This window comes from Synchytrium microbalum, assembly GCF_006535985.1.
Source record: "Synchytrium microbalum strain JEL517 chromosome Unknown SmJEL517_scf0007, whole genome shotgun sequence".
NCBI lineage: Eukaryota > Fungi > Chytridiomycota > Chytridiomycetes > Synchytriales > Synchytriaceae > Synchytrium > Synchytrium microbalum.
The window spans coordinates 49,092-63,037 of NW_022158356.1; the positions used below are offsets into that span (position 1 = coordinate 49,092).

Sequence of the window (13,946 nt, forward strand, 5' to 3'; positions counted from 1 at the left end):
GCAGCAATGTCAAAACTGGGGATGTTTGACACTTCGGCAAGCATGGTCAAAGCACCTACAGACAAGGAAGTTGAACATGGTCGTCACCATTCGCTCCCAAGATCTCGCAAAATCTCGACGGAAGTATCCTTGTACAAGAAATTCATCCTGCTCACGGTCGCACTGTATCTCTCATGGGGCCCATACATGATCATGGTGCTTCATGACATCATCAGCGGAACGCCGGTATTACCGGAATACGACATATTTGCTCTGATGTGTTGCAGTACGCATGCTTGTCTTAATGGTGCGACCAAACGATAAATTGTGGCTGCTGTTTTGCAAAGGGGATTGTACTGACGTTTTTTCCAACCTTGTAGGTGGATTGCTGCTGTATACCAACGCTCCTGTACGAAAGAAAATCATGAAAATATTGAGGCTCAAGGTGGAGACCAACGAGTCAAATCGGCCTTCAGTCTGTGGGAGTTAGTTGGGTGGTAAACACTCAAGTCATATGATTTTTCTGCGAATACAGTAGTCTGTATATTTTATCTGCAAAGAACGTTGCCCTATGATTTTCTATCCTGGTCCCGCCTAGGGGAGACCTGAATCACACCCGTATTCAAACCCCATTAGAATTCTCAACGGTGTGAATGACGAGCATACCTGCACTATACGCGGGATGGAAACTTTCCAGGAGAAAAGTGCCGTACAATATGGTGCCATCCAATACACAACTCTGTCGTTTACCTCCCTCTTTGCTCTCTTTGGAGGTATAATCCAAGCCATAGTATTTGGAATCATCTTTTCCGACAAACACCTCTGGCAGCGCCATGGAAAACTATTGGCATGTTTAGCATTCTCAGATGCATGTCTAGGAATTGGCGAATTTATCATCTGGTTTAGAGCTATCTATTACGGACATTATCCTGGAATTACAGACTGCATTTTTCAGACTGGGATCGAAATTCAGTGTGTCTGTATCAGCTTATATTGTATCTTTGCTCTCGCACTGGACCGATATGTTGCAATTATTAAGGGCCAACAGTTGAGTGATAAGGTCTTGTACAAATTAATCTTCTTCTTTTTCTGCCTGGCTTACGTCTTGTACGGGACGATGTTATACATTGGTGTTGACGATTCAATTACGCTGAGAGCCTACAACACGTATTGCGTCACCATATGGAGCACTCGGAATCCAACACTAATCGCCGTAGTGGTGGTTACATGTTTCAGCATGCTTGCATCCATGGTAAGTCGGAAATCATCTGAATGGATGGAGTCTGCTCACTTACTCAACTCTACTTTACGATAGATTGCCTCGGCCGTGTTAAATGTGGTGATTCTGTTAAAGATTCGCAAATCGTCATCCAGAATCAACAAATTTGCAATACATCCAATGCATGGCAACATCAAGAATATCAACCCTTCTAATAACACAATGCTCCCCAGTGATAAGGAAATCCTGCGCCGCCCTTCAATGCTTCCAAACTCTACCGTCGAGATTGCGCTATTTCAGAAACTCACACTCCTGAGTCTTGGTGTCTTGCTATGCTGGATTCCCTACATTATTGTCATGCTCCACGATATTTTCTCTGGCACGTACATATCACAAGAATTCGAGCTATTTGCACTTTTGTGTGGAAGCACCCACATCACTGTAAACGGTGAGTTTCGGTGCTGTACTTCAGCAATCGAGATCTGTTTCTAACAACTAGTCGCTGTATAGGAGTACTACTGCTTTATACCAATCTGCCTGTGCGAAGGAAATTCTTTAAAATTTTGGGGTTCAAGATGGATGCAATTGAGTCAGATCGGACAATCTATAGCCCTTAATAGGCAATGGCCCTTTGTGAGATTTCAGACACATGTAATGAAATGAAAATAGAGTCTAGATCATCCTTCAAAAACGATCTACTGTGATTCACCACAGTCAAGTCCTCGGATGCCTGAATGACACCCGCATTTCAAACCCCCATCAGCATTGCCAAATGTGTGATTGTGAATTCACATTGAGCCTTAAGCCAGAGAGAAGAGAAAAGCGCATTACAGGTGCTCTGTAGTACACAACGTTGACATTTACATCACTCTTTGCTCTCACTGGAGCCCTGATTCAAGCTGTGGTGTTTGGGAGTAAATTTGCCGACAAGGATCTCTGGAAGAGACATGGAAAATTATTGGCATGTCTTGCATATACCGATTCGTGTTTGGGATTGGGAGAATTCATCGTCTGGGCTCACGCTTTGTATCTCGGCCACTTTCCTGGCATGAACGAATGCATTTTCCAGACTGACGTTGAAATGCAAGGAGTCTTGGTTGGTCTACACCTTATTATGGGACTGTGAGTTGATCGGTTATACGCAATTATCAAAGGAGAACAGCTTTCTGACAGGGCCATGTATACTATGATCGTCTTCTGTTTCGTCTATTCCTATTTTCTCTTTGGAATGGATCTGCTAGTGGGAGTCGAGAACTCTCTAAATGTCCGTGCATATGGCACGTACTTTCTCTCAGTATGGGGATCAAGGAATGCAGGCGTCTTGACGATTGTGCTGGTAGCATTCCTCTCCATGATGGGTTGCATTGTAAGATAAAGCTGTTTCCTTTCTCACCAGCATGTAGACTTACACAGTGCTTTTGTCTCTTAGGCTGTTATGGGTGTTTGCAATTTTCTGATTCTGCGCAAGATCTTTGCTTCAGCATCGGCAATCAACAAACTTGTAAAGCATCCCGTCAACTACAGCACCAGTGACGTTTCATCGCTCAACAGCAAGTGGTCCAAGTACAAGGAAGCCCAGAAACGTGTTGACTCACCAATCGCCTCTTCAGAAATCACCCTCTATAAAGACCTCGTCATGTTGACACTTGGTATTGTGGTTTGCTGGACTCTTTACATGACCGTTATACTGCACGATCTCATTACAGGAAGCTATATATCAGAGGAATTCGAGATCTTTGCCCTTTTATGTGCCAGCTGCCATATCTGTGTAAATGGTCTGTTCACCATGGTTGGGCAGTCTTAGTACTCAAACCACATGCTGATAGCCGGCCGCTTCATAGGAGGATTACTGCTGCCTCCTACAAACTCACACGTACAGAAGAAGCTCCTTTAGTTCTTAGGCTTCAAGACTGAGAAGCCTGTGCCAAACCTGCCGCCTGTTTGAGGCGGGGCTCAAATGCGACAATCAGTGTCAAGTGGTAACTTACGACAGTCACGATGTAGTAATAGCGCCCGACAATCAGCAGCTATTAATGTTAGTAGGCTTTCATGTAGTTCCTCCCGTCATGAATTAGCACCTCAATCCAGTTGCACATGTGTCAGTTTCAAATGCGTATATTTCGTATAAACTATGGTTACAAAGAAATGATGCAAGTGTAAAGAGTATCCCTAACATCAAGACGCCATGTATCAGCCCTCGTTTCATTCTCTGATAGAGAACTTGTGAAAACGAGAGCTTCATATCGGTATGACAGTCTTCAAGTAACAAGGAAACGCCCCAAGAAGATTTTTCAAAATTAAATTAGAATGGTCTGGAAGGTAAAGGTCGGTAAGGTATAGGTATGATGGTAGGATTTGGAGCCAGTCTTGCTTTTCGCGTTCCTGATTCACAAAGCGAGACATTCCATGTTAACAAGGAGGCTAGTCTATCAACACAGGTACGCAATTCTGGGTACCTGAAACAACACGACCAACAATCCAAGCCGGGCACTCATCAATGGATTCAAGTTCTTTTATATATGCGTCGGCGTTTTCAGCAGGTAGAGCAATCAAGAGACCCCCTATTGTTAAGAATGAATGAGGAGTCGGTCCGTACAATAGCTCAACGTGCGTACACACAAACGCACCAGAGGTCTCTGCACTTCGTCCAATCTCAAGTTTGAAATTCACTTTGGCATTCACTTCCCACATCTTGTCAATAATTGGGAGGGTATCAATGACAAAGTCGACGTCTGCTTCTTGATTACTGGCCAAATTCTCAGCGTGGCCAAGGATTCCAAAGCCTGTGACATCTGTTGAAGCATGCACCGCTGTATTACGACATACCACGTTAGATTTCGTGGTCAAAAATATCACGCAGCAAAAGTTCCGAACATACAATGTTGATGCATCAGCTTGGCCGCGTTTCGATTGAGTCTGCACATTGATCTGATGGCAGTTTCGTATGCGTCAACAACTAAAGGATATAGCATGAGAAACTTTCATGCAAGGATTGGAACAACCAATGAGGCTCCTACCATGCTCTTTGCTTATAATGTCACGAACACGATTGTACTTTTCTTCATTAAACAGCCATGTATGAGCATTGACGGCCAGTTGATTGCCTAGCGGTTTCGTCAACACCAAGACGTCTCCATCTTTAGCATGAATAGGCCTAAATTGAAGTCAGCTTAGTCCATAGAAGCTTGACGTTTCCTAAGCAATAGTCTCATTACATAATGACTTCTGATTCTTGCACTACAGAAGTAGCTGATCCGCCTATGGTGTACCAAGGGCTTTGAATTGTCTGTCCACCAGTAACTTTAGTGCCAGCTTCATGGGCCAAATCTATTGAGTTTTGACAGTGTTGGCCAAAGGGCGAGATCGACAAAACACGAGAACCATTGAAGTACCATGGAATCCACGCATGAAGAGTTTTGTAACGGTCTCCTTCAGCTCTGGTGACATCTTGCGCGCGATTCCGAGATACATCAACATATTATCACAGTCTGAGACACCCATGGCGTACAGGTCCGAAAGTACATTGGCACAGGTGATGCGACCCTATAATGGAACAGATAGATTGCAGTAAGTTTAAAGTGCTGAGTCTAGATAGCTAGATGTACATTGATCAATGCATTGTACTAACTTGAATATAGGGATCATCGACTAACGGGTAAAACACTACAGAGATGTTGATGGTAAATGTCAATTGCCCAAATATGCGACATCTGTACCAATGAATCGCAGCCGAATCTTACCATCCATCGTTTCTACTAGCACAATTCCAGGGATTTTCGTCTTTTGAATGCTAGCATCCATTCCATTTCCATCTCTCATTCCAACCAATAATTTGTTCAAATCTTCTTGGGGCACCTTGCATCCTCATCCTTTCAGTTCTGCCCAGTCAGTAAATCGAAAGTCTGATGGCAATCCGATCTTGCCAGGTTCGAATCGAAACATATTTAAGAAGCAAGACAAGCTGTTGGCAGAAAGCCAATCAGGACAGGCAAGCTCAGCAGCTGCCACAACAGACCACAACTGCGAACTAGGGCTCAAGATCAACCGATTTCTCGTATATCTAGGAGAACACCCTTACGTCTAGTTTGGCTGTGCGTCGGACTTTAAAATTGGATGCGGCAAACGAGTACTTGCAAACTTCCATACGACGAAGATATGAAGAGAATGTGGATGCTGCTAGGTATACTGCCACTGCTACTACACCTAGCAAGTGCTCAAATCACTCCTGGCCCAACAGAGGCGGCCGACAATACCACTGGGTGTTATGTAAGTCGCAGTCTTGTTCGTTCGCTGTTCACCGTCAATAACCTCTCTATCAACATTTTAGCCCGACTATATAATAGACGATTACAGAGTCGCTAGAACCGTCACAAACAATGCCACGCTATATACGCTGCAGGTACTGAATCGGGTCATCTGAAGGAAAACATTTGGTGTACTCTAGCTCACACTTTGATTGACAGGGTGGCTCTTATGGAGGTGCTGGCGTCAGCCTTACTATGAATACAGGAAGCATGGGTGTCGTGCCGAACGGTGGCCTCGCAACCTCATATTTCTTCACCTCCTTGACTGCAAACCGTTGTTTCAACGCCAGCCGGTATGCATTTGTTGATTGCTGAAATTGAATTGTGAATATCGTCACTGACATACGATACAAAAGATATACCTCTTTGAGTCTGAGTTTCCTCTTTCCACTGGGAGCCGATATGGCCATGGCCTTCACACAGCTAGGAAGTGATTGCGTGACAAAGGAGCCAGGTATTACGCTTTTGTCTTGATATTACCATCGAACGTATGGTCTGATTAGCTTCTATGCTTGTAGACACCATATACTACCCACTCTCTACGTTTATCGTGGCAAATGGGACATCGCAAACCATTAACATACCGCTACAAACCTTCCATCTGAATGTGGCTGGAAACGCCACCGATTTTATGCATCTCTCAACGCTAATGATGACTACCTTCATGCCACAAAACACAACGTTCCGGCTGTATAAGATCGCATTTATTGGAAGATGTCCCAGTCAACCAGCGCCCGGGAGTGATGCAGCAGCTGCTGCAGTGATAGCGGCCAAGGCATCACAGGTAGCAGCAGGCGCAGCTATGGCAACGAAGACGCCGGTGGTTAGTACGAGTGATGCCCCCGTGTCTATTGGAACAGGAGTGAGGAGTGTGGTGTTGTTGGTGGTGGTGTTGACGCTGGCCGTCAATTTAATTCTTTTATAGTGCTGTATACATTTAGTTGAGAGGCCCTGTATAAAGTTGTCGAGATTTTGGGAAATGGGTCGAGAGTTGACAAGCCTTGATAGTGTTTTTTGAAGGAAATGTGTTATGCAGGGGGATGTTGGAGGAATGGAGATGTAGTGTCATGCTTTGAAGCTTGGATTTGAATACAGGAAGAGGGACAACAACGTGAACAGTGAGCGATCGCCCTAGTGAAAATCGTTGTTGAATGATTTTACCCAAAGAAGGAAAACGTCTGAGAATTTGGCGATTTGGGCCAGCAACTTGAGGGTTGAGTACGCTTTATTCTTGCAATTCAAAGCGGAACGTGATTATTTTCAACGTGATTTTTTACAAGACGTGATCATAATGACAAGCGGCCGGCAGCTGGGAATGTGAAATCGATGTCGCCTTTCTTCGTAGCTTGGAGTGCCTCGTCAAGTCTGGAACCTAAAATTTGATCCATTGCTGCTTTTTTATGATCCAGAGCTTAAAGAGGCCATGTGGCGTCGAGCACAACTTTGAGGGACATTGCAGCAAACGGTGAAAGATCGCGTCATGGAGACCAGCAGACTAGCAGATGAGAGACGCGTCAGAGGCTTACTGGATGATGACCGGAGTTCTCGAGTTGTGTTCGAAACCTTCTATTTGTCCTTGTGTGCACCCTAAAAGAAGCCTAAAGGAAAGAGAAAGACAACGGCAGATTCAGCTCTGTAACATCAAACAAAGAGTCAAATCCCGACTCAAGAGGCGTAAATCTTTCCTAGTATAGCATTCACTAGAGGGTCCTAACTAGTCATATGATGTAAGTTCTCCACATATCGGTGTTTGCGTCGACAATTCTTCTGCCAAGTTTCTTTGCAATCAAAATTTATCAAACCATGCAAAGGACCTATCTAGTACCATGGACTAATCAGTATTCTCTAAATAAGCACAGTGAAACTCACTCCGACGATAACTTGAACCAACACATGCCGTCAACCACAACAATGTCTCATCTTCCAGAACAGCAATTCACCATGACTGGAAGTTATCGATTTACAGAAAACCAACACGACCCATTCCAGCACCAACAGCATATCAGCCAGTCGAATGGTTTATCAGATGTAAAGATGGAGACCGACAACAACTTTTCTGATATCGCTGGACAATGGTTTCAGCACGAGCAACACAGTATAAAAACAGAAATAGATATCGTGGATGGCTCTTCAACTAGAGATGTGCAGGCACTCTCGTCTGGATCGTCCTCGTCGTCGTCTGTAGCATCAAGCTCGTCGCCAACACCTTCACACAGCCCGCCGCAGCTTCAACAACATCCAAAAATTCAGCCAATGTATAATAGTCAACAGCAACAGCACATGTATCCACAACAGCAAATGTATCAAGGTGGCGGAATACCTCCATTATCAGCAGAAGATGCTGCTCAACTAGCTGAAATCCAATTCGGCAATGGTCACACACGACGCTGGACGTATTCCGGTGATGAATCTATCGCTAATATACAGAGATGGAATATGGCTGCTGCTATGATGCCAGGTTACCATGAATTTCCCAATAATATGATGGCTGGTATGCAGCAATCTCCGATATGGGCTCATCACCAAGTATATGATCAAGCAGCTACCTATATTGCCATGTCTAGGCGCGACATTGTTTCAGGACAACAATCACAGCAACCAATGTTTATGCCGGCTTACTATCATCCTGGTATGGTCGGTCCGATATTGCCTCGACCGACTAGTCATAGTGGTACCAGTGCAATTGCCGGATCTGCTGCTATTGGAAATGGACGAGCAAAGCCTCCACCACTCAACATGAATCTGGTACGAAGTCAGGAGGTGGGTGAAAACTCAATGCGCCAGGTTATTTTATCGTTTTTTTCGCACTCCAGTCACCAACTTCAAACTTCCTCCATAGATACCTGTTACTCATACCATGCACTCCTCATTATCTGCTTCAGCAATCTCATCACCTGTATTTATGCATCACCACCCACATCACATGCAACAACAGCAAAACATCCATCACGGACACCACCACCAAAGGTCCTTAACAGCACCTCCATTACCCTTCATATCGCCCTTCCGAGCATATATCGATCCAGGTGTATTGTCAGGCACTCCAACATCAGCAGTTCCAACTCCGAATGTGTTGACCACATCATCGGTCTTGGCTCCCTCACCAATGGCTGCCATGTCAGCACTACCAAACAACACAACCAACCCAACCATGAAGCGAAAGGGCAGTAATGGTAGCAACGCTTCAATCAAGGAAGAGAAGGAGGATGTAGTTATGCGACGAGGTGCATTATCAGATTCTGAAGACGAAGCAGACGATGATGAATCTGATATGGCTCATGCTGGCGCTGAAGAAGTCGAGGAGGGCATACGTGAAGATGGAGAGGACGATGGTAGTGATTATGAAGATCATGATGACGATGACGACGATTTGTATGAACGTAGACAGAACTCTAGCCAGCGTCGCCGTACCAGTCAAACCCAAAACCAACCTGTAGTGGCAACATCGTCGTCCGGTAGACCTATACGACGACCTCATCCAGACGGTTTAGGTATATCATCATCGGAATCTGAAGACTATGCATCAACACACCCGATACAACTACCCGGTGAAGGTCTCTTTGCCAATCTAGAAGACGATAACGTAGATGCCCCAACTGCAGTAACTCATCCATTCAAATGCCACTGTGGTAAACTCTTTCAAAAATTATGTGGTTTGAAATCACACGAAAAGCAACACTTGAAGAATAATAATAGTACTGGTGGTGCTACTGCTGGTGGTAGTCGAGCTGGAACCACAATCCGTAAATTTGGTAAAAAAGTATCTAAAGCTGGTACAGCACAAAGAGCATCAGATGATAATGGTGGTGCTCTACCTATTGATAATGGTGAAAAGATCCATACTTGCGAAGTGTGCACAAAGGCCTTTTTGAGACGACAGGAATTGAAACGACATGCCATTACACATCGTGAAGACTTTAAAAAGTTCAGATGTGTTAATTGTGCACGAACGTTTACGAGAAGTGATGCTCTGCATCGACACGTCAAGAATCGACGCTGTCGTTTTGATCGATAATAGCAGTAGTGTGGTGGGAAAAGTAGAGTGAGTTGGAAATGGTTGGATAGTAGGGTAAGTGCTGAAAAGAAGATGTAGTTGTAGATAGTGGTGGAGTTGTTTTGTTGCTGGTGCCTGGTTTCTCATTTGCTGGATATAATGAGAAATCCAGATAGTAAGGCTGTACACCGGTGGTTATGGTTGGTTATTACCCCCCAAATTATTTGTTTGGCTTGTGAAATATTGCGGGCTGGAACCGTTTTGTTGTATGATACTTTTTGCTCTAAAATATAAAGACCTTTACGAAACGACAATTCGCTTTCATAGTTGCATCTTCGCAGAATTGTATACTGTTTACAAGTAGTGATCATGTATCGTTAGATATATCAAGTATATTCCTCTATGAGCAATCTTATCGTTTATATATATATATATATATATATAAAGTCAATTCGATTATGAGCAATTTCTAGTGTCTCCACCACTACATCCTCTTTATGATATATTCTATATACATGGCTTTAGCCTCAACGTATCCTTCTACCTCCTCTGAGCATTCCATGCTGCCATAGCTGCTGCCCTCTGTGCAAGCTTTCCCTTCCTCACTTCCCTCTTGACCTTCCTTTCAGCACCAGCAACGAGTTCTGGATGTAACTTCCACATCTTCTTCAATACAACATCAGTTGGAGGTGCTCCACGTTTCATAGTAGCCATTACGGAAGGGATTTGCATAGTGAGTTGACCGAATTCGTACTTGCCAAGCTGTTGTCGGATGGTCTTTTCGATATACAGTCCTAGATCCTTTTTGACTGCGTCTTTTGCGGCGTGGATCTTGGTTAGGAGTTGTGATGAGTTTGATTTCGTTAAAGGCTTCCTTTGTTGCTGCTGTGGTTGTGATATCGATGTGATGGGGATGTGTCAGCACGTGCAAACATGTTCATGTTGATAAAAGCAGAATTCAACAGCGAACAATGCAGCATTGTGATCATATGATCATAACGATCATCATTGACTTACTCTGTTTCAGCGAGACATCGTTAGATGGATCCCACCGCAACACGCCAATAGATGGACATTCTACGAGCCCTCTCCATTCATAACTGATAATATGATATCGTGTACCAAAGCAGGATCTTCTTTCGCAGCAAACTCTGCCGAATTAGAGCCAACATCAACTTTGCATATCAACAATGACAATTCAACAACACCAGGCCGTTGACTACCAAACGAACTATTTATAGTCATAATGTCAAAGCTAGACACAAAGCTCTTTACGCCATCAGTCTCGTACGCAAGGACTTCAACCATTTGGCTTGTGAGAAGCTCTACGAGAACATACCTACGAGTATTTGGAGAAACATGAATACGATGGAATGGCTCAATAGCGTTCTGCAAGTGCTTCCTATTTTAGAGTATCGTCAGAGTATATTTAGTGGCATCAAGAAGCTGGACGCTGACGAACTGGAAGCTCCATATCTCCTTTATTCGAAGAGCATCTCAGTCACTTGTAATCGATGCTATAATGCCAAAGGTTGTCAGCCCATCCGTTTGGATGAACATGTGGCCCAACTGTCTGAAGGATTTTAAAAGTAGCAATACTATGCGAATGCATAAACGGATTCTCAAGAGTGCTTGTGCTTGATTCAACCGAGCCTCGTGGTGTCAAAATGTCGGTCTTTGAAGATGATGAGTCTGGTTTGCCTGTATAAACTGGACCAAGTCCAGCTTCTCTTTGGAAGTGAGTCAGGAATGTAGGCGTCTAGCACAGCAGATGTGAGATGCGTATGTGTATTGAGTAAGAGACCGTCCACCTACCTAGCACAGCGTATGTGAGATGCGTGCCAAGGTGAGTGTGGTACAATGTACAAGGTTTATATATTATAGACTCGTCAGGCAGGGACAAGGAAAACGACGAGTTCACCCTACAAGCACTGACTACTTTCCCTGTCTGTGCTGATGGCCTTAATACAATAGGTTCTATGCAAATGAAGGCAACGGCTTAGGTTTGGACCGTGTAAGGCCCACTATCTCAACTTTACATCAACAAGGGCAAACAACCTGTATAGATTGGCAACACCAATCAAAATGTGTCCTTTAAGCATAAAATAATCCAAAACATGAACATATAGACATCCTTGTCTGTTCGAATTTGCGTTCTATCTATGTTACTACATACAATTGGATATGATGGGTATTTTGCCAAAAGCACATATATATAATCCAGCCAACATTCTTAGAAATCAATCTTGCCAGCAAATCGCACAGATTTTGATCCCGTTGCAAGAGTATCACGTCCACCATCATCCTCAACATCAAATTTCTTCTTCATTTTCTTTTGTTTCATTGTACCACTACTACTGGCAGAAGCGACTTCCTCTGGTCGATCCGTTCCACCTTCTTCAGGTGGGATGTAGAATATAGAGATATCAAACTTGCGTCGTCGACATTTGAATGCAAAGGTAGATAGTTTCGAGTCTGGATGGTATGTTAATTGTTTATGAGGATGGACTAGTCCGTGGTATGTTGATGTGATTATTGGAGGTAGGGACCTTGCGCTCCCTATGCGACCGTGATGGTGAGCATCTTTTTTGGTTTGGTCAATGCCAGGACAACGGAAGGCAACAAAGCCATTTTTGTAGAGACATCATGACGACAGTACTTATTTTCTCACCTGCGAATGACTCTACTTCCAATACGGCATCAGCCGCCCATTCCAATCGCCGAATGAATGAACTGGGTGATGTGAGCGAGTCACCATACAAGTGGGCTGGTATAGATATAAAGCATATGGCATGTAAAGGTCTCAAAAGTGATTTAAGTTTGATGAGGAAGCGATACAAGACCTAGAGAATTAGAAAGAATCTTAATATTAGATGCCAATGACGTGTCATCTTTGATGTACATGAAGACATACTGTGGGATAGTCCTCATCACCAGAATACCACAGTGGTGAAGCCAAAGATCGAATAACTAGTCTTAGCACATTTGGCTGTGTAGATTTTCTAATTGGGTTGAGCAAAAACAGTTCAACATCAACTGAGGACGAAATCAGTCAATGAAAGACCTGTCACAACTCTTACTTGTAAGCGTCCACGACACGACTAATCTCTTCAAAGAGAGCATCATAGGATGTCTTTACAAACTCTTTGGCATCAATCAGTACGATACGACCATCACTCGTCATTTCTTGGATGACTGTTGGCGAGTATGTCTTTGTCAGATCAAAGACACGCTGATATGGTATTCCAGAGGAGCCTATGTTATAAAAATTCATGGACTTGAGGTCTAGAGCTCAAAAAAAAACGTCAGGTAACTCTATATAAATACCTGGAGTGAATGTAGGTTGTGATGGTGACGAGTCCACCTTTGGCATACTCTCATATCTCCAACCAATCTTCATTCTTTCAGCAGTTGCCGCTGCAGTAGAGGCTGCAGCATCATTACCTCCAATACTTTGATCAGCCTGCTGTTGATTCACAACATCATCATTCTCATCATTATCGTCAATATGCCTGTTCTCAGCTACTCCCATAACATGATTCACCCCAATATCACTATTACTAGTACTAAGACCAGTAATGCCATTGCTTGTCGACGAAGCAGCAACATGACAAACAGCATGTCCACAGCTCAGACCCTGAGCAATAACATAATCCAGCAATAGCTTAGCATAACCCGTTAGTCTATCTTCTTTGATGATGGTGAGAGTGCCCAATGGGATGCCTCCAGGCCCTAGTAGTGAATCCAAGGCAGGCATTCCACAAGATGTCATTAGTCCTGGGACGCTGGATGCATAGGTGCGGGTTCCTGGAGGTGGATTATGGTTGTTGGTGGTGGTATTATCGGTATTATCGGTGGTATTCTTCTTTCGGAATGAGGTGAAGGAGCTCATGGTAGATCTGTCTACGTTTGGAAAACGAAGTCGGATGGGGCAGAGGCGAAGAGTGTTCCGTAAGGGAGCGAGACTAGATCAACATCGGAATCTACAGGCTAAAGTATTTCATTCATAGATGAGCTTGCACTTGTAAGTGGCGTTCGTTCAGCTTCAAGACAGGGCAGTTGATTATTGAACCGTTCAAGACGTGATCGAGAGCTCAAGCCTGCAGCTATTAAGATTCTTTTACTGCACAAAGACGAGCTACCTTTTAACGTAATTATAATAGCAACTTGTTCAGCAATAAGACGCAAGTTCTTAATTCCAAAGACAAGAACCTTGTAGCGAGCGTGTCGCGTTCATCTTTGTATGGACGCTCTTGGACATGGAATAGTTCGTCTCTCGTGACAAAATAATAGCGATCGCCGGCTCAAGTGATGAGCGAACGCATATGGGTATCATCACGACGTCATTCTGTCACTTGAATTGCCCTTGTCATTGGCAAAACAAAGCTGACTCAGACAGGGAACATTGCGCGGTAGCCATCTAGAGTCAAAGGCATCGCAACTATCGCAG

At 43.9% G+C, this 13,946-nt stretch overlaps 3 protein-coding genes across 3 annotated transcripts; 1 reads left to right on the plus strand and 2 right to left on the minus strand.

The window, feature by feature from the left end:
* Window positions 1-3,500: 3,500 nt before the first annotated feature.
* Window positions 3,501-5,017, minus strand: SmJEL517_g01866 (selenide, water dikinase; the record flags this gene model as incomplete). Its single annotated transcript, XM_031167794.1, has 9 exons — window positions 3,501-3,580; window positions 3,655-3,759; window positions 3,826-4,008; window positions 4,077-4,154; window positions 4,216-4,352; window positions 4,414-4,525; window positions 4,591-4,741; window positions 4,827-4,861; window positions 4,939-5,017. 9 exons carry the CDS (start codon window positions 5,015-5,017, stop codon window positions 3,501-3,503), a joined length of 960 nt encoding a protein of 319 aa, XP_031026134.1.
* A 2,396-nt stretch (window positions 5,018-7,413) lies between these two features.
* SmJEL517_g01867 (uncharacterized protein) lies at window positions 7,414-9,517 on the plus strand (the record flags this gene model as incomplete). Its single annotated transcript, XM_031167795.1, has 2 exons — window positions 7,414-8,262; window positions 8,342-9,517. 2 exons carry the CDS (start codon window positions 7,414-7,416, stop codon window positions 9,515-9,517), a joined length of 2,025 nt encoding a protein of 674 aa, XP_031026135.1.
* Window positions 9,518-11,729: 2,212 nt separating this feature from the next.
* On the minus strand, window positions 11,730-13,388 carry SmJEL517_g01868 (uncharacterized protein; the record flags this gene model as incomplete). Its single annotated transcript, XM_031167796.1, has 5 exons — window positions 11,730-12,055; window positions 12,168-12,339; window positions 12,411-12,498; window positions 12,577-12,751; window positions 12,824-13,388. 5 exons carry the CDS (start codon window positions 13,386-13,388, stop codon window positions 11,730-11,732), a joined length of 1,326 nt encoding a protein of 441 aa, XP_031026128.1.
* Between the last annotated feature and the right edge of the window lie 558 nt (window positions 13,389-13,946).